This window comes from Galeopterus variegatus, unplaced genomic scaffold (genome assembly GCF_000696425.1).
Source record: "Galeopterus variegatus unplaced genomic scaffold, G_variegatus-3.0.2 Scaffold4213, whole genome shotgun sequence".
NCBI classification, from domain to species: Eukaryota; Metazoa; Chordata; class Mammalia; order Dermoptera; family Cynocephalidae; genus Galeopterus; species Galeopterus variegatus.
In genome coordinates, this window is record NW_007730324.1 from 88,701 (window position 1) to 109,928 (window position 21,228).

Below are 21,228 nucleotides of genomic sequence, written 5' to 3' on the forward strand. Positions count from 1 at the left end.
AGAATGAATTCTGACTCAAATACTCACACCATACACAAAAACTAATTAAAAATATATCAAAAATCTAAGCATAAGGGCTAAAAGCAGAAAATTCTTAGACTAACATAGGAGTAAGTCGTGAGCCTGGATTAAATGATGATTTCCTAGATGTAATGCCAAAAGTACAAGCAACCAATAGAAAAAATAGATACACTGGACATAAAAAGTAAAAACTTTCATTCTTCGAAGGACACCATCAAGAAAGTGAAAAGATAAGCCACAGGAGGAGAGAAAATATTTGCAAATCACATATGTGATAAGAAATTGGTGTCCAGAATATACATTTTAAAAAAACCTCTTGCAACTCAACAATGAAAAGGCAACCCAATTTAAGAATGGGTAAATAGGGGTTGCCTGGACAGCTTCCTTAGTTAGAGCACGGTGCTGATAACAACACCGTCTAGGGTTCGGATCCCCTTACTGGCCAGCCGCCAAAACCAAAAAAATAAATAAATAAAAATGGGTAAAAGATCTGGAGAGACACTTTTCCAACGATATATACAAATGACCAATAAGCACAGAAAAAGATGCTTAATACCATCAGCCGTCATGGAAATGCAAACCAAAAGCATGGGTATTGATACTACTTCACACTCACTAGGATGGCTACAATAAAAAAGAGGAAAAAGAAAAAAAAAGAAAACCCAAAAAACCCACAGAAAAATATGGAGAAATTAAAATCCTCATACATTGCTAGTGGGAATGTAAAATGGTTGAATAGCATTAAAAAACAGTTTGGCAGTTCCTCAAAATGCTAAACATGAGTTAACACATGACCCAGAAATTCCACTCTTATGTACATATAACCAAGAGAACTGAAAAGATAATACACACAAAATCTTGTACATTAACATTCATAACAGTATTATTCCTAATAGCTAAAAAGTAGAAACCAGTTGACTGTCCATCAGCCGATGAATAAAGTGTGGTATATATCTATACAATAAAATATTATTTGGCCAGGAAAAGGAAAGAAGTACTGATATAATATAAAGATGCTATAACTTGAATCCATTATGTTAAGTGAAAGAAGCCAGACACAAAAGGCTATGTATTATATAATTTCATTTTTATGAAATGCCCAGAACTGGCAAACCCATAGAGGCAGAAAGTGGATTTGTGGTTGCCAGGGTCTAGGGTAAGTGAGGAATGGAAAATGCTAATAGGTGTGGAATTTCTTTTTGACATGATGAAAATATTCTAGAATTAATAGTAGTGATGTTGTACAACTTTGTAAGTACACTAAAAACCACTGAATTGTACACTTTAAAAGGATTAATTTTATGTTATGTAAATTGTATCTCAATAAAGCTGTTATAAAAATAAAAAGAACTTAAAAAAAAATCCTAGTACAAAAAGTATTTGACATACCTCTAACAAAGAAAAATGAGATTCATCTTTCAAAACTGGCTGAAATTCTGTAATTCATTATCTAATAATTCCTATGTTTTACATTTTTAAATATTCAAATCAATTAGACGCCAGGAAAAAAAAGAAAGTTTAACTCACCCTCTCTTCACTTTTGTGAAATCAAATGCAACTTGTCTGTATGAAACTGCTTTTTCATTTAAATACCTACTATACCGCCTAATAAATGTAGACATGTCATATCCTGAAAAAAAAAAACAACAAAAAAAATAGTTTTCATAAATAATTAATAGCCAGACTTGTCTAGAAAAATAATTCATTTTATCCAATCACTATATGTCTGGATATCCCAACTCAATTTAGTGATGTAAATTAAGTAACTAATGAATAGTGTCACATTAAATTCTCTATGACTTCACATTTTTAAAGTCAGGTATGTCACATATGGCTTTAAAAAACCTTTCCCTGAGAATTTCACTGAAATAAAAAGTCTGTTTTGCTTCTGATCAACACTTTCATTCTTTATCAGGAATTGGAAAAAACATATTCTCTTACACAACTTGATAACCTCACAACTCAAAGTTAACATCCTATGGAACTACAATCTCATTTCTGAAATCAAACAACTTTATAATTTTTATACTCATGAAATCTTTAGTTGTATATTATTTAGAATAACTATAACTTAATATGTGCCAAACTTATAAAAAGTACAGAAAATTATTGCCTAGTTTAATGAAGAAAATGGCAATATGCAAGTTTAAGGCATAACAAAAAAAAAACTACATGAATATTTTCAAAACTTTCTAAGTGAATACATAAATCATCTTAAGACTGTTTCATCACAGTCATAAGATGTGAAAACTTCAGCAACATAAAACTTAATATTATGATTTTTAAGAACACCAAAAACTTTGTATTTTTGTTATTGTCTGGTTCAAGGGAGTCTATAAATTTTCACTCCTCATTGAAAAGTAGGTCCATTTTATTTTAACTCATCTTCCTCTAACAAATTTAATTTTATATCTCTGCTACTTTAAAAACACCAAAACAACCAAAACACATAGACTAGATTTAACATCATCAACCAATTCATTTATTCAACAAATTTTTATTGAGTGCCTACTTAGTGCCACTGGAAAAAAATGAGTGAACAAAATAGAAAAAAAAAAATTATTGCCTACATATAGCCTCATACATATTAGTGTAGTGTACTTTACAAGGTGTTACATACATTCCTCAGCTCTTTGGCTCATATTGCTCCCCCTAATATTCTCTACCCCAACCTCTCTGATAGAGAAAATACCTCTCATCCTTCAAGGCTCAATCTCTTTGAAACTTTACCTGAATCCTTTGTGCTCTGATATAAATCTTACCCCAAGTACAACTCATAACTAATTAGTTGTACACAATGTCTATCCCACTTACTAGACCAGAAGTGTATTTATATTTGTATACACCCAGTATAACATCCAGTACATATTTAATAAAATATACTAGACTCCACCCAACAAAATACACCAGCAATCAAAATTACTTTTCAAAAACATCACTGAATTACATGCTTTTGCCTATTGTTCAGTCTTACCTTTATAATCTTTTTAGAATATGAGCTTTAAGAAAATAAGCCCAAAAACTGTCCTCATAAAAGGAGTAAAATTCTTAAAACCTTATCATTTGAACTCCTTAATTTCAAACTTAAACAAATGGGAAATTTGTAGCTACTACGACACAAGTTCCCACTTGGACATATGCGTAAACTCTGCTCTAGAGTTTAGAGCAGTGGTTTGCATATTGTTTTCCACAGACTTTTAAAGTTCAAATGAATTAAATAAGAACAGGGGAAGCAGAAATGAAAGGATGAGCGGCAGCATTTCTTCCATTTCCCTGAAAAGTCAAGCCCCATTTTTACCTATTTTATATATGTGACTTCTGTTTCAGATTTTATTTCAAAAAGGGGGTCTACTGCTTAAATTTTTTTTAAGTTAGAGCACTACAACTCCCATTAAGATAAAATATATTTTGTAACACTGGGTCCTACGTACAGATTACTAGTCTTCCAGAATCTCCAGAAGATAAAAGTATTCACTTCATTCTAAGTAATACTTCTATCTACCAAAAAGAGACAGTTATAAAACTGGACAGCTCCTAACCCAAACATAGCCAGTCACTAAATTTCATTGATTTTATCTCCACAAGAACCACAGCTCAGGCCCTCATTAACTTTCTATGAGATGACCAGAATAATGACTGAACAGTCTCAATGTCTTCGAGACTTGGTCCCTCTGATCAAACTTGACAGAACTATGATACTTTCTTTATAACATATTACCTCTCTCCTCTCCTCTACTTAAAAAATTTTAATAGCTTCAATTTGCATTAAAAAATCTCAATTATTTGAATATCTTCTGTGCCTGATTTTGGCTCTGAACAGCTTCTTAAGGGCTCTCTGCCGCTACAAGTTCTCCAATTTACCATCCATACATTTTATTCACACTCATTTGCTCTGTAAGTCTTAAAATACTCCATGTACTTTGACATCCATGCACATCTGTGTGCTTGTGCTTAAGCCTACTCATCCACCTCTCAAAGCCCAGCACAAATCTCACCTTCTCTAAAGACATTTCCCAGATTGATCCTATTGAATATCACCAAGTTGTCTGCTACATCCTTTATGAGTTTCTTCCTAGAGTTAACATTCTATAATGCTAACAGCCTAGTTCTAGCATGGACGGCTACAACCAGATTATGGCAATCTCAAGTTACTGAATAAAAAAAATTTTTTAAATAAAATAACAGGCGTGGGTATCAATGAATAATTCATCTGATTAGCAGTATATTCACCTTAACTACTAAAATGTATAATACTCCAACTACATTTCTTGGAATGAAGCATAAAATAATAATATAACAATAACAACAAAAGAAGATACTTACATATTGTTTCCTGTGTGCCAGGCATTGTTCTAAAAACTCTATAATTACTAACTAGGTTAAGCCTCATGACAACCCTATTGGATACATACTATTATTATTCCCAATTTTACAGATGCAGAGAGAAGTAACTTGCTCGAGTTCACATAGCTGGTAAGAGGTAAAAATAAAATTCAAACCCAGCCAGTCCAGCTCCAGAATCCATGTTCTCAACCACCCTGTACTGCTTCGTAGTGCCTCTCAGAGCTCTGAGTGTCAAGTAGTGAAATCAGTCTTAATCTTCATATTAAAAGACAGTTTTCCTTTCCTACAACCTTCACTAAAATATGAGGTTTAAAACAGTACATGTTCTAAAAGACAAAGTTCAACTGTACAGTAATCATCACGTGGGTCACTCTTGATTTTCTATCATGAATAAGTTGTCTTTACCTTGCAATCCACTTTTATCCAAAAAATTGCTTAAGTTAAACAACGTGTTTCTTGAAGCCAAATACTGAATAAAACGCTGAAAAAAACAAACAAATAATTACATCAACCTGGTACTTCCATATCACAAACCCTAATTTGAAAATTAGGAGGAAAAGTTATGGTTAACACATTCCATTAAACTTATCTTGTTTAAATTTCTCATCCTCACTCCTCCCATTAACCAGTTACTAAACCTAAAGACATAATACATATTTTTCACTAGTATATGGGAATTTATTAGAACCCAATGCTCACAGTTAAAGTATTAAAGTCAAAATAATAAAAGGTAACAGGCACTTTTAAACTGAAACCAGTAATTTTGGTGTATTGTAGCACTTTAGGACTATGGCTAATCATGTTCTGATGGCATCTGTATTTTAAACAGCTACCTGGTGTCCCAAATTTTTATGACTTTTTAAAAAAAAAACAAAATACTTGCAACCATACAAAAGAACAATATTATAGAGATTCTCTTATCCACTGAACACATGAACATATTCACTTCAGATCTTGTTACAGAATCAAAACATTAGACGCCATTGAAGACACAAACATACCTTCAGTCTCATCCCCCTCCCTCCCTCTTCAGAGGTGATGACTTCGTGAAGTTGGTATATATCACTTCCTCACGTTTTCACAATTTTACTACATGTATAAGTAGCTATAAACCATAAATATTTTTTCTATTTTAATTTACAGAAATATCATACTGTACTTATTGTTTTACAATGTGCTTTTTAGCTCAACTTTTCCCAAGAATTATCTGTTCAATACATGTAGATCTAGTTCATTTTAAGTGATGTTCTAGTTCTAATGAACTAATATATCATTATGTATCCATTATTTATTTATGGATATTAAAGTTCCTTGCAATTTTCACTATTATTAACAATGTTGCATTGACATCCTTGTATTGGTCTCCATGTGCAAGTATATAAGAGTTTCCTAGGATTATATACTTATGATTGAATTACTAGGTCAAATGTAAGTAAAAGTTCCCCTTCTCAAAATACTGTCAAGATGCTTTCCAAAGTGCTTATACTTTAACTTTCCTTTACAAAAAACCTCTAAAACAGCTAAAGAAACATCTTTCTTTATTTCTTCATTTCTCCTTAGGATGCCCTTTCTTTATTATTATTTTTTAGATGCATGCAGAGAATTAATCTCAACTAGAATTTATGCCATCAACCCCTGAAACTTAATCTTGTTCACCTGGTTTGTTAATCACCCCAAATTAACAAACCAGAATTTTGAAAACCAATTTGTAAATTGGAGATTCATGTTTTGCCATTATTCTAAAACAATCTGTCTCAAAAAGGTATTAAAATATCATAAGACAATATTAGACTCTATGATGTTTGTAGGGTTTGAAAATATTCTTCTTAATCTCTGCATTCTAGAAGTAAATGTAAATATTTTAGTCTACAAGGCCATTTCATCCATTACTTTAGAAACAATAAATCTAAATTTTTCTTTTCATTTTATTATTCTTTTCTATCTTTATCACAATATTTAGCTACAAAGACATAGGACTTTAATCAAATTTTGATTGATTTTGTTTCCAACAGCACCCTAATGATATTCAAAATAGTATTAAATTAAGTGCCATGCCACCAATCTGGCAAGCAATAACGCTTCACAGGTTCCCATTTTGGGTCATAAGAGGTAACTTGGAATACATCACCCTAAAACTATCATTTAAAGAATGGCAAAATATTGATAAATGTTGAAGCTGGGTGACAGGTAGATTGCATTTTCTATATTACTCTCTCCACTATTGTGTGTATGTTTAAAATTTTTCATAATAAAATGTTTTAATATTATAGTTTAGATTATTTTCTCCAAATACTTCATACTAAATCCATACATGGTTCTTTTTTGAATTTCATGAACAAATTTTTAATTCTACATTTTCATTTATTTATCACCTACAACTTGTCATGCTATAATAAGTGCCTTACGAAATCCTATTTACCCATTAAAGTTTCACCATAGTATTGATGAGAAAACTAAAGCTCAAAGAAGTGACTTGCCCAAGTCAGCGAGTCAATAAGTGGGGAATGGGACAGGAATACATAGCCGCCTGACATCAAGGCCCTATGACACAATGCCCATTCAGCCTTAACCTTTTGCAATTTTTTTCTGTGGCCAGGCTTCTCAACCTTAGCACTACTGACACTTTAGACCAGATAATTCTTTGTTGCTGGGGACTGTCCTGTGCATTGCAAGATGTTCAGAAGCAGCCCTGACCTCTACCTACTAGATACTAATAGTATCCCCCTCCAGTTGTGACAAATATCCTCTGAGACAAAATAAAAAAAAATACCCCTTCCCCACCCAGTTTGAAAACCACTGTTCTATGGTATTCCCATAACCACAATATAGTGAAATCCTATGCATACTCTCTTCAAAGACTAATCACACCTGCCAATTGGAAAACCTGAGAGTTGTACAAACTATCATAAAAAAGAAGCAGAGAATGGAATTTGCCTTAGCTGCTTAACAGAAACTAAACATGAGTTTATCTTTTTAAAACCCACACTGAAATGCTATTTTTTTCCTCCTGTTATTCAGTTCTATGAAATGACATGAACTTTGTTTTGCCTTTATAAACATTTTGCCTCTAGCTCTATTACCTTATTTACAACTTCTGAAAGCCATCACTGATACTTTGCCTCTTTATCTGGCATCGTAGTTGGTTATATGTGTGCCTTTTTCTTTTTTTTTTTTTTAAAAGATGACCGGTAAGGGGATCTTAACCCTTGACTTGGTGTTGTCAGCACCACGCTCAGCCAGTGAGCGAACCGGCCATCTGTATATGGGATCCGAACCCGGGGCCTTGGTGCTACCAGCACCGCACTCTCCCGAGTGAGCCACGGGCTGGCCCAATGCCTTTTTCTTTTTAAAGAATAAACTACATCAAAAACAAAGTTGAGAAATACATAAAAAGCCTGGAATTCTCCAGAATAAATGACTATGACCTTAAATAAACACATACTTGATAAAAATAGAAACCATTATCTTAGTTAAGATTGAAGTATTTCAAGTTTAAGCTAGTACATCCCAACATTTCTGTTGGCTCTGTAAACTGGTTATAATGAATTAGAAAGCAACTAAGTAACATATAAGTCCTAAAAATGGTCATGTCTCTTGATTTAGTGATCACATTTCAGGTAAGACTTTTGGAAATCGTTTTTAAAAACTAAGACTACAGGGCCGGCCCGTGGCTCACTCGGGAGAGTGCGGTGCTGATAACTCCAAGGCCCCGGGTTCGGATCCCATATAGGGATGGCCGGTTCGCTCACTGGCTGAGCGTGGTGCTGACAACACCAAGTCAAGGGTTAAGATCCCCTTACCGGCCATGTTTAAAAAAAAAAAAAAACTAAGACTAAAAAAAAAAAAACTAAGACTACAGGGCCGGCCCGTGGCTCACTCGGGAGAGTGCGGTGCTGATAACTCCAAGGCCCCGGGTTCGGATCCCATATAGGGATGGCCGGTTCGCTCACTGGCTGAGCGTGGTGCTGACAACACCAAGTCAAGGGTTAAGATCCCCTTACCGGCCATGTTTAAAAAAAAAAAAAAAAACTAAGACTACAAATAAAATAACTCAATGTGGTGGTGTAACAATGAAAAATCAGAAAACTAAATTTCCAGCAAGGAGAATAGTTAAATTGTGGAATATATAATCAATTATGTAGCTATTAAAGATGATAAATATAAAGAATATAGAACATAAAATGCTTATGGTATAATATTATATAAAAAGCTAAATGTACTATTCTATCTAAATTATGATTATGGCTATTAAAAAAAATATAAATGCTTTCGGACAAGGACCAGAAGGGAATACCAAAATGTAACAACATTGAGATTCATTGGAACAATAAAGTTGTGGGTAAATACCTGCTTTAATTCTGAACTTTAACAATGCTGTATTGGTACTTCTCAAAGAAGAGAATAGAGTCTAATGAGTAAAAATCCCAAACTAACGAGTAAGTCTATGCTCAGAAGTCTAATACCAACAACTACAGTCCCTCCTCATCTCTCAGAGCTAATCTTCCTGTGCTGTATTTTTCTATGGCACATACCAATGTAGATTTATCTAGTTCCACTGAAATGTTCTCGGATAGCTCCTTTCAACACAATTTTACAAGTAAGTATACTGGGCTGAGAAAACCATTCAAAGTTAAGAACCAATAAATTCGCTGCTAAGCTATCATGGAAAGCAAGATGATTCTCTCCAAACAGAAAACTGCAAAAGTTTACATATATCTGTTACCACTGGGGCAACAAAGGCTTCAGATACTCCTCCCTAAAGAAGGTACTCCTCGATCAGTCCCTCTCAGCAAAATGCCATCTTAGTCCTCAATATAGCAGTCTTGAAGTAGGCAAAATACTTCCACAGACAACTATATAATATCTTAAAGAAATGTGATTGAGTTATAATAAAAAAGTAAATGGATATAGACAAAATATGCTGTCTATAAAAGAGGTCTGCAAAGACCAGTGAGACTTATAGAACCCACCTCTAGGCATTAATCTTTGCCTCTGGATACCATGATTGAAGTCCTCTGTGCTCTAACCCACTTTCTGCTTTCTGGCTTACTGGCAATCTTTCCTCAAATTGCAGGGTTTACAATTCCGGCTATGCCATCTTGCCCTCTTAACCCGTATCACTCAGCTGCTGAAGTTTATTGCCGAGGTTTCAGTGAGAGAAGCAAGCTGGAATCAGTCATCACACCAGTATACTTGTTAACCAAAAATTCTGCTTACCTCATTTCCATACACCATCAAATGATGAGTTGTAATGAGAGATTTGAAGACTACCACCCAACTACTGTTAGTAGTTCTTTCAAATAAACTGTCTGCCAACTGTGGGATGTTCACATTCATCTCGTTTGTGCATTGAATTAAGTCTGCAATAGAAATTTTTTAAAAGATTAATTTACTCTCTGGTTTTAATTTATTGTTAATGCCAGATTTGCATACTAACAAGTAAAAGATCTAACAAAGTGAAGCACCAATAGATAGTTTGAAGAAGTTGATAAAAATCTCTCAGAAGAGCAACTGAGACCACCATATACCTGAGAAGTAGGGTACTGATTAGTATCACATAAATGATCAATAATACCAGAAAGTAAATCAGACTCCCTTTGAGTGTAATTCACCCTCAACTGCTTAATTCATCACACACACAAAAATTGTTTCAAGACCTTGAGGAACTTTCAGTTCTCTTACTATGCATAAAACCTTCAGAATTATAATACTGGTATTATTCATCTCTTTAATATTAAAAATAAAAATTTTCTTTAAAAAAAATTTTTTTTAAAGAAATCATCCATATGGAAGCATGAACAAGCTGAAGGTCAAATTACCTTTATTCATATCAACCCTAGAGTGCTGAGTTTGCACTAATAGGAAGATAACAGAGAAAGATATGGTCTGTAATTGGGTAGGATCACAGTTTATTTATATAAAATATTTCTCATTCTTCTCTCCCCATCAGTTCTACTAAGTTAAGCCCAGATATCAGTTGACATCAGCTAGCTAATACTGATGAACAAAACTGAAAATGGACTGAAGTTTCTTAGTGCATTAATTTCCAATCAGAAATGACCCAGGACCTCTATTATTCAGTATTACTCTGAACACAGTTAAGCAATATAAGTTCCCATCTGACATTCCAAACTGAAAACCATCACTATAAAACAGTCTAATATACAACTGTTTCAGCACCAAAACTAAAAAAAAAAAAAAGTTCTTAATAGACCTCAGAGTTTTACCTACAATCTGCTTAAGAGATAGCATTGGCAAATTCAATGAAGAAAACACAAAATATAATCCACTTTAGAGAAATAATAGAGGGGAAGATCAAGAAATGAGGTGTTTTACTTGTATAAATATCCAGCCATAACTATCATAAAGGGAAAAAAATTAGAGTTATCCACGACTTATTAGTAATTTGTCCACTTTTAATCTTCAGCACATAATGTTCAAATATGAATTCAAATGACCTAACGTGGCCTTGACTGCTTATAAGAAACGACAATGCAACTATGAACATTTATCTGCTTATAATCATTCAAAATGTTTGCTTTAGTAAGTCCAATTATTATACAAAGTAACATCTGACAAACAAATGCATTTTAGGTAAGCAGCTACCCTGGTCAATACTGCTTAAAGAACAAAGCACAAAACAGTCAAATGGAGTGCCCATGGAACAGCAGAATGACACAAGGCTTCCACAATTCAGATTACTTACAACAAAAATTAAATAGTAAATTCAACTTTGGTGCACATGGTTCAGCTCCTGACAGTAAAGAAAAAAAAAAAAAAGAATTTGATCTCTGCCTTGTCTGAATCTTCCCAGTACTTTATACCTGTCCGATGGTACTGTACATATTATACTTGCTTTATTCCAAATATAATCTACTGAGGGCAAGGCTTATCTATGTCCTCCCATTTTTCTAATCCTTTAAAACTTCAAGCATAGCAATCACGTTTTGAACTTAATTTTACGAAGTTATATTCCTAGATTCCTTTTTTCCTCTATATTATCTTCATATACCTATATATTTTTCTATATCCTTCCAGAAACTATCTTGATAAACTACTCAGTTTTAAAATATTATACAATAGTTTCAAAAATAATTTTACTCCAGAATCTTATTTTTTATTTTTCAAAATGGAACCTGTCAAACATGTTACAATACTGCCCAATACATGCCTACCTCTGTGTATGTTAATATATATATACTAGATCCCATCAGTACCCAAGTCCTTTTGATTCTACCTCCTAAACCTCTAGCAAATCCACCTTAACCTCTCCATCCCACTACTAGTGCCAAAGCCAAAGTTCAGATCTTATTTATTTAAGTGGGGAGTACCACCTATCCTGGAGGCTTTCGGAAATTGGGAAGGGGGATTATTATGCTGTCTAAAGGGTTTTACTGGCATTTGGTATCAAAAGTGGGAGATTCACTGTCCTGCAATGAACAATCAGTACTCCACAATTAAGACTGCCCCTAATGAGAAACACTGATCTGACTGGCCTGCAGTCCCACCTACCCCATACCTCCAACCATTCTCTAAAATGGCCACAGAACAACCTACAACACAACACTGTCTCTGTCACTGCCTAACCTCAATGATATCTCCACTGCTTAGAGGATGGGAACAATGCATACCATCATTAATATCCTCTTCTTACATCTCAGCCTCCAACACAGGAATCACTTTCTAGTTTCTGTGATACATCTTGCTGTTTCACACCTGAAATCTTTCCATTCCTGCCCATTCTTCAAAAAGTACTTCCTCAATGAAGTCTTCCCCCTCCACAGACTGAGGCACCCTCCACAGTCACTAAAACTACCACATAATTCTATTCTATAAAATTATTCTACATTGTAATTATTTACTTTCAAGTCATTCTCTTCCACTAGGGAGACCTTAAAAGGAACCTATAAACATTTTTGTTAGCAATTTCCATGTTCTTCATCACAAAGATAACTAAACTGCTAGGATTAGTCAGATTGCTCCAAACAAAAGTCACACATTTATCAGAGCAATCTCAAAAGCTACTGTTTTTCCCACTCTCAAGCTGGGAGATACCATTTCATAAAAAACAAAAACTCTGTAAATTTCCCTTACCAATCAAAAAGGTTCCAAAATGAACACAAATCTTACATATTCTTTTAATTATTTACCTTGAGAATACTAAAACCGAAGTACCTTCTTGAATATTTCATTATTAACAATTCCTAATCCCCCACACTCCAAACATAAGTACCAAATGGCATGTAGATTCTTTGCTGTAGGTATGGTTGAAAATTTACAAGAATTTCTAGTATTTAAGGGCAGGAAGAAAACAGGCCTACCACAGAAATGAAAAGCACTTTTCCAGACAGAGAAAGTGGAAGGAACCAATACCTACCACACAAACAAAATGCCCTTACTTTTCCTATTTAATGTGCTCTTCCAACAAACTTTCGAGGTAGATAAAGCACATGTTAATTGTGTTTATTTATTGTATTTAAATAGGTAAGGTTCTTGCCTGTTAGGTTAGGTCACAGGAGCTCATTACTAAATGACATTTATGACCAGAATTAAATTTTCATAAAGGATAAGGATACTTTAAAACATATACGAAGTAAATGTCCAAACAGCCAATTTAATGCAAGTCCTCACTTTTAAACTAATTAAAAACAAAAAAAAAGAAGAAGAAAAACAGTGAGGTGCAAAACAGTACTTTTGTACTCAGGGGAAATTTTTTTCGAAAGATACAAAAAATTTAGAAGTAACCAGTTACCAGATGGTTTCATTAATCTTATAGACATATTCCCAGTGCAGGCCACCAGCCTGCTAATATATTATATAGACCTCCCGATGCAGAGTTCACCAACTTAAGAAACTTAAGTTAGGACACTTTGAATTCACTTCTATGGCAAGTCAGGCAATCTAGCCAGTGGCAAGGACCATTACAATGCAGAAGTCTGAAGCTCACATCTAAACAGGCACCCACTGGGCTACCTATATCAAAACTATGCTGATACCCAAGCTAATAAGTTAGCTTGGCTAAAAAACAGTTGAAAAAACAAAAAAACCCACAATGTATCATAATCATTTAGCCAAATGTTACTATTCCTTTCAAAAGGGTCATTTTGAAAGACATACTTTTTGCAACTGCCTTCACAATCAATTTTACTAAGATAAGACTGATTTCTTTAATCATCTAGAAAATTGAAAATACAATTTGGAAGGCAAATTAAGTGGTTAATCAAATGTTGCTTCACTGATCAAATCTTTGAAATTTTTCCTGAGTACAAAAAAAAGGAACAAATATTCACTGAGAAATAGTAACTAGAGGATAAGAAAATAGTTTCTGAATTTTTGATATGAAGTATCAGCAACATTTTTTCAGTTAGCAAAAATGTGAAACTGTGTATTTAGAAAACATGTATGCTGAAAAATCAGACTTAATCCAAAAGAAATTACACATGCACAGGACATTTGCCCTAGTCATAAATGTCAAATGTCTGGAAAATATAATAAACACTCTTATTTCTTACTCCATCCAAGTTTTCTGTATAAGGGGTCACAAAGTATGGTCCAAATTACGATGGAAATGTTAAAATACTATCTTACAAAGTTCGTGGGTCCTCTGAGAAACACCATGTTATATATTTATAAGATTACCATTAGAATTAACTCAAAAATATGCTCTTCACAGATGATTTACACCTTAATAAATCTAACCAACATATTTTTTATCAAATCATGAAATATGATTACAGTCAATCCTCAACTTATTTCAACTTATAAAATGATTAATATGTTCTATTTCCTATTAATAATCTAACCAACGTAATAATGAACTTTAAGGAAATAACTGGAGAAAAACTCATTGACAGAATATGGAATGCTCAGTAAAGTGACAGGGACTGAGTTAATTTGAAAAGAGGAAAGAAGGGGGATTTCAGGGTATTAAAAAGAAATGACAAGTAAAAATACCAAGATGCTTTTGATAAAAGTACTATGAAGCCAAGGGACCTAATTCGCAATAAGTGGACATATCCAATAATGGAGAATTAGTTAATTAAATGACAGTAGAGTCTGACAATAAAATACTATGAGGCCAAGAAATGCATGGCAAAAGAAAAAAGTATATATATACACAGTAAGATTCTTTTTTATAAAATTGTACACGTGTATTTTGATATATACTGTATTTGCCCAAATATAAGGTGATATAAAAAGAAGTGAACACTTCCAAAATTACTCAGCAACTAAGTTGTATATGAACTAATTTGTAAAGGAACTTTAAATTGCTGTTATTTCTGTAATCTTGTGAATCTCAGTAAGCACCCCTCGTCACACAGTACACACTAATCCTGTACTGTGATTCATCCCAGACCCTTTGGAGCATATCACAATCAATAGCAAAAAGGACAGCCATGACACATTCCTTTACTTCCTCAAGGCCATGAGGAAGAAGGCGGTACAAGAACAAGAGCTGCACAGTATAACAGCTGAGAATTTGGTGGCCTCTATTCCAGAAGTAGGTCAATATTTTGAACACAAGTTCAATCTCTCACCATGGTAGATGAGCCTTAAGGAATCTCCAGACCTCACAGTGAAAGTAAAGCAAAGTCCCATCTTACTAAAAAAACAAGTTGCAGCTGTAGGAAAAAAAATCAGTCTGTTAGCACAACTAGATATGCTATTTCTGTCACCGTGTTCTCTGCAAAATGAATGGACTAAGACTCCATATGTAAAAATTAAGAAATCTAAAGATAATTCTAAAATTTGGTAACTGTATGTTACATTTAACCTGGTATTAATTAAAAAGCTTTTCATTCAACTGATTAATTTTTTAATCACCATGTAAAAGGAGGCTTTTCCACCTAAAAACTATTCAACAGAAAAACTTCCATGAGTCATCACAAATTCTTTCATTATCTCTCTGTATATTTTAAACAAAGTTCTTTTTGAAGGAGTACATTAACCTGAAAAGACCTCCACCAATGCTAGATTCAGATGCTTAGAAGCCCACCTGAAGAAATTTTTTTAAAAAGGAATAGAAAATTTAACATATATCAGGGATATACCACACAACTGCCAGTGTCAAGTATCTTCAGAACACTTTAAAAAGCAACAAAATAGGGCCGAGCCCATGGCGCACTCGGGAGAGGGCGGCGCTGGGAGCGCAGTAGCGCTCCCGCCGCGGATTCGGATCCTATATAGGGATGACCAGTGCACTCACAGCGCTCACTGGCTGAGCGCAGTGCGGCCAGTCTCAAAAAGGACAAAAAAAAAAAAAAAGCAACAAAATAAAAAGGAATGTTATGGAAATGAGGAACATACATGAGGAATGAAAGAAACAAACTGTTTTAATGTTACAAGAATGGATGGTTATGGCCTGGAAAAAAAATTCCGATATAAATTAGAATGTACTTCATCTGAAATAATTTACATAGAAGGAAAGATGTTATATAACTTAAAAAGGGACTCTAGATGACCAAAACACTATTATCCAAAATGCATATGAACAGACTGTGAGTCAAAGATTTTTATGAGGGATATATGGGGGATATATTCTTAGGTGTTCTGGTGTATTTATGAGGGATATATTCTTTGGTGTTCTGGTGTATTCTGCATTCCTACCACTAGACGGCAGACTGTACAGAGAAAGAATAGGACCCTGGCAAGAACAGAAATGGGTTCAGGCTCATCTATAAACAAACTCCTTAATTTTGAGATTGTTTAGGTTTCCATTCTAGTACTCCAAAGTGAGGCATTCCAAACTTAAGACAACCCAGTCCCATCCCAGATTCCAAATAAGGATCTCAGGGAAGAGGAAAACCAAATTTTGGTAGACACTATCTCAAAGATATATTACGCCTATGTTAATTTTTAATTTATCAGAAAAATGCACAATAAAAAGTTACTTAATGGAGGTTGGCCAGTTAGCTCAGTTGGTTAGAGCATGATATTATAACACCAAGGTCAAGGGTTTGGGTCCCTTTACCAGCCAGCTGCCAAAACAAAAGAAAAGAAAAAGAAAAAAAGTTACTTAATGAAAAGTCATCACTTAATATAAGAATTTTAAAATATTTATTTAAACAGAATAGGAAAACAAAATGAAAGCATTACAGTGCTCCAACATCAAACAATAACACGTCCATAGTATAAACACAAGGTGGTGTTCTCTTCTTCTAAGATCTGAAGTTTTAGGATTACAATCCCACCTATGGGAAAGAGAACATATTAAGTATCAAGTAATTTAAGAGCAAATGCCAAAATTACAAACTCTTTTGTATTACATTCTAAGAACTCACTAATAGTTCATTAGACCAGTTAAAGAGATATAAGCAGGATTCTCAAAAACAATCTAGTACTGGACCAAAAATACACAAAATCTGACTTCCTAAGCAAAATAAATGGTCAACTAACAATACATCGTGAGTACTGTACTTACCTCCACCAGTGCTATAAACCAGAACAGTTCGGTGAGGGAGGGGGCAGAAAAAAACTGAAAGAATTTTCCATTCATTCCATCAAGACCAGGAAAAAGGAACCAAAGCTTGAGAGGCTCTGAAAGTGCTCATCAGAGTACTACAAAGGAAAAAAAATGTCTGGAGAAGTTAAAGAAATTGGGACTAAGTCTGAAGAACAGTATGTTATTAGTTGGGAATGACCAAGTGTTCTGGTTTTCCTGGAACAATCTGGTTCACACCTGTTGTGCCAGAGTCCCATTCAGATAGCATACCCTTTCACTCTTAAAAGGGACAATTATATGTAACCCTAATTATAAGTGACCTAATAAAGTTTACATGCAGCTAAGGAATTAATACACTACCACCATCTACTCCTGGTGTATTTGCATTTTTCTTTGTATGAAGTGCTATATTCTGGTTCTTCCCCAGCCTTCCTAAAGCACAAACTTGAGCATTTTTTAACATTAATCTCTGGTCTTGTTTTTTTTCAACCTAGGAAAGTCATCTAATCTCCTAACTTCAAAAAAAAAAAAAACCTCTAAGTTTTTCTCCTCAGAAAACCAACCAAAGGTCTTCTGGGGAGTTTGAGATATTGGTATTTTTCACCTCTATGTCCAAAAATATCTGACACTTAAAAAATAAGAACAGTGTCTCAACTGTAACCTGACTGTACCATTTTTGTTTTAATCAATGACTCATTCTTTACTTTCTTAATATAAATTCTCAGGAATCTTCTGTCTCATATTTTCCACAATGGGTGACACAGTACCTTGTACATGTGTTCATATGATGTATAAATATCTGTGGATTTATAAGCGAAACAAAAGCCCATCTCTCCACTCCTAAAATCCAGGGGAGAGAAGAGAGAATAACAGGCAAAAAGTCTTCAGAGTAAAGGCCGGCCCCGTGGCTCACTTGGTAAACTGTGATGCTGATAACATCAAGGCCAAGGGTTTGGATCTCTATATAGGGATGGCCGGTTCACTCACTTCGGAGAGCATGGTGCTGACAACACCAAGTCAAGGATTAAGATCCCCTTACCGGTCATCTTTTAAAAAAAAAATTAGAAAGTCTTCAGTGTAGCTAGATTAATGTTATTCTGTAACAGCCAAGCCTGTGTCTAAAAAAGTAGGTATCTAAAATAATCTTCATGTCTTCTCTTAAATTCTACCTATCAGAGGGAATAATAATGGATTGCAGTTGGCCTCTCTCTGCCGGAGTCTCCCTCACCCAGAAAACACAAGTTCCATTCCATGTCCCCAATGCAATTAGAACAATTATAATTTTCATATTCCACCTTCCCAAAACTTTGCAAGCCTCATTAAGAATAATCAGAAATCCCATTCATTCTACAATTATTCACTGCATACTATAACATGCCGAATAGTGTCTTAGGAATTAGGAATACACAATAGTGGACAAAGCTCCTGCTGTCATGGAGCTTACATACTACTGGGGGGAGACAATCAGTAAACAAATATGTCAGATGGTGGTAAGTGCTAAGGATTTCTTAGCACTTAGAAAGGATGTGGATATCTGTTTGAAGGATGTTGCTATGGTAGCCAGAGAAGGAGAATTGTAACAACAGTGATAGTATGTCACCATTGGCCTCGAGACACATGGAACTGACCATCATCAACCACTACCTTCCAGATAGTGGGGAAGCTGGAAGCACCCTATTCATTCTATACATCTCACATGTCCGTCTCACATGTCCGCTTCACCCTTGAAACTAAAGTCACACTGAACAGGATCTTCTTTGATTGCTGGTTTTGCAAAGCTTCTAGTTTTATGTAGACTGTAAGTCAGAGACTGGAAGTCTTATTATTCATTCACATATTTCACAACTAAAACCATCTGTTCATCTTAAGTGAATCAAAATTATACCAGCCATTTATTACACTTGATTAAGTGCTATAACTGTGGCAAGTAGGCATCAAGAGATTCCTTGAAAGAAGGAAGGAAAGACAGATCACAGTGGTGCATTGGACTTGCAGAGGAAGAAAGCATACCTAGGGATACAAAGAGGAGTGGGGGAAAGGGAGATAGGGAGGGTGGTTGGGTATAATTCTGTGGGGGACATGGGATATAACTGCCATTTGTATAAAGGGCATGCTGCCAGTATGGATTTGGCCATCACATCTTGGGCACAAATGGTGACAGTCAGCTTTGTATGCCATGAATATTCATAACCAATTTTTAAAAAGATTTAATCACTAACAAAATTCTTTTTTCAGCTTAAAAAAAGAGAGAGAGAGAGATCCCTTGAAGCCACTGAGTAACAAGTAAAAGCCACTTGAAAAATTTGTTTTTAAACTGCTGGAAGTAAAGACAGGTAACAGCTAGAAACGGTATGCACCAAATAATAACCTATCTACATGGCTTTAAGTTTTGAAATAATGCTCTATAAATGGAAAATATGAGCAGTGTTAATGCATTATTAATAAATCACTGTAAAATAAAGCCAAAGTATTTTTCCTAATAAGTTTAAACTTAAGCCTTTAAGTTTCCACAAGAAGGAATAATCACTGGAATTATGCCACAAGAAGGAATAATCAATACGAGAAAAAATATCTCTATCCTCACATAGTTCATATAACTGTTCTTATGAGATTCCATCTAACACATATTTGCCTATTTTACCACATTTTAAAAAATGATAATTTCATTCACTGAAAAATGTCTTTCAAAAGGCATTATAAAATATCTTTCGAGATAAAAATCTTCCTTAAAAAGTGCCAAAATTAAAGTCAAGATGTTATTTTAACTTAAAAATTCTATGTAATTTTACCTCAATAATGTTAAAGGAAAAACTCCATCCATGTGAATCTAAAAATCCAATGTTTGGCCACCAAAGATATTTGTTAATCTGAAAAAACTTTTCCAGACTATACACAAATATGGAAAATCTGTATGTTTTATTTCAATTCCAAAATTGAAAATTAAGTGTTATTTTATTCACTCTAAGTATAAAAACTATCAACGTAAGTATATTACAACAAAAAGGTAAGAAGACTTGGTATTTTGGAAAATATTTTAAAAACAGTAATTTCTTCTTCTTAAAAGACATGATCACAACTTATTTTGCATATTGTCATGTTAACTATGGACTTATTTTCCCTAAATATAGGCTTTAAGTATCTCTCAGTACATGGCATTTTGATAAACAGACCTCTGCTGCTAAAGAATTTAGAAATAATATATTTAACTCATAACATATATTGTACATAATACTTTCAGTGGGTTTTTACTCAGTCCTCTGCTTCTATGTACCAACAACAGTAACAACTGCAGTAATGCTAATAATAAAAGATCTTACAAATAAAAGCAGTAGATTCTTTCATAGAAGTATCAATCTATATTTGGATAGATAATATTATATATGTATTTTCAAAAACCACATTCTACAGGTGGATATCTGAAGAATCCCTTAAATTTCTGAAAGAACATATCTTTTTCTTGGCTTGTTATATGTAAAATAAATCTTAAGTGGTATAGACAAATAGCAAGGAAAATTTAACCACCTTTCTCCCATCATTCTATAGTACCAATCTTTCACCAACTTCCCTTTTTGCTATGGTGCCAAAGGATCCCCAAATAAATCTTCTACCCAACTAAAATGCTACTACTCTGAATACTAATACCTTTCAAGTTAATCCCTCTCTAAACTTCACAAACACTGAACAACAGTAACTAGCTCTTTCTTTCACTGCAATACTGGATACCTTCCAGAATGACTGGGATTGGCAGGTGGGGACAAGGAGTGTCTATTTTTAGCAATTTCTATGAGATATTCCTTTAAAGTTCATTTCTCCCTATTAGAAATCTTCAGGCTCACACTTATTTGAGAGTCTGTCCTAAGTGCTATTCATTTCCAATCTCTGCTTCAAATAGTAATGATAAGGATGTTAACTGCACCATCACTGAAGTATTCTAGGCTCTCCTTCTGCTTCCACTCATAGTCTCATCCTTTTCCATGTGCTATGACTGTACTGTAACAGTACTAAGTGACATATCAGAATGAGCAAAGAATCTAGATCAAATTCCAGATTCACTATTCATCATTATGACTTTAGGCATGTTAATTAGCCACTCAGTTTCAATTCCTACATTTTAAAAATAGGAATATTAATACTTAATTTTCACAGCATCCTTGTTTGAGTAAGATGATATATTTAGGGTACTTTCTAAGCTTTAAAGCACCATTACAAATACATTTTTATTTTCACTTAGCATCATATTTTATAGATGAGTTTTCCCTCATCTTAATAAACCATTCCTCCACCAGTCTTCCAATAAAGTATTATGAAAACACCTCAAACTCAATGACTTCTCCAAAACTTTCTCTAAAGCCCAAATTCTTTTTTTTTTTTTTTTTTTTTTTTTTTTTTTTTTTTTTTTTTTTTTTCCCTGTCCCGCAACG

At 34.0% G+C, this 21,228-nt stretch overlaps 1 protein-coding gene across 4 annotated transcripts in view; it reads right to left on the reverse strand.

Annotated features, from left to right (window-relative positions):
- PICALM (phosphatidylinositol binding clathrin assembly protein) overlaps nt 1–21,228 on the reverse strand; it is a 113,175-nt gene that overhangs the window by 71,013 nt on the left and 20,934 nt on the right. For all 4 annotated transcript variants that reach the window (XM_008587012.1, XM_008587015.1, XM_008587014.1 and 1 more), the window contains exons 2-4: nt 9,583–9,725; nt 4,771–4,846; nt 1,549–1,651 (exon numbers count right to left, since the gene is read on the reverse strand). In XM_008587012.1, coding sequence (XP_008585234.1) covers nt 1,549–1,651; nt 4,771–4,846; nt 9,583–9,725 — 322 coding nt within the window. The remainder of the gene's footprint in view (nt 1–1,548; nt 1,652–4,770; nt 4,847–9,582; nt 9,726–21,228) is intronic.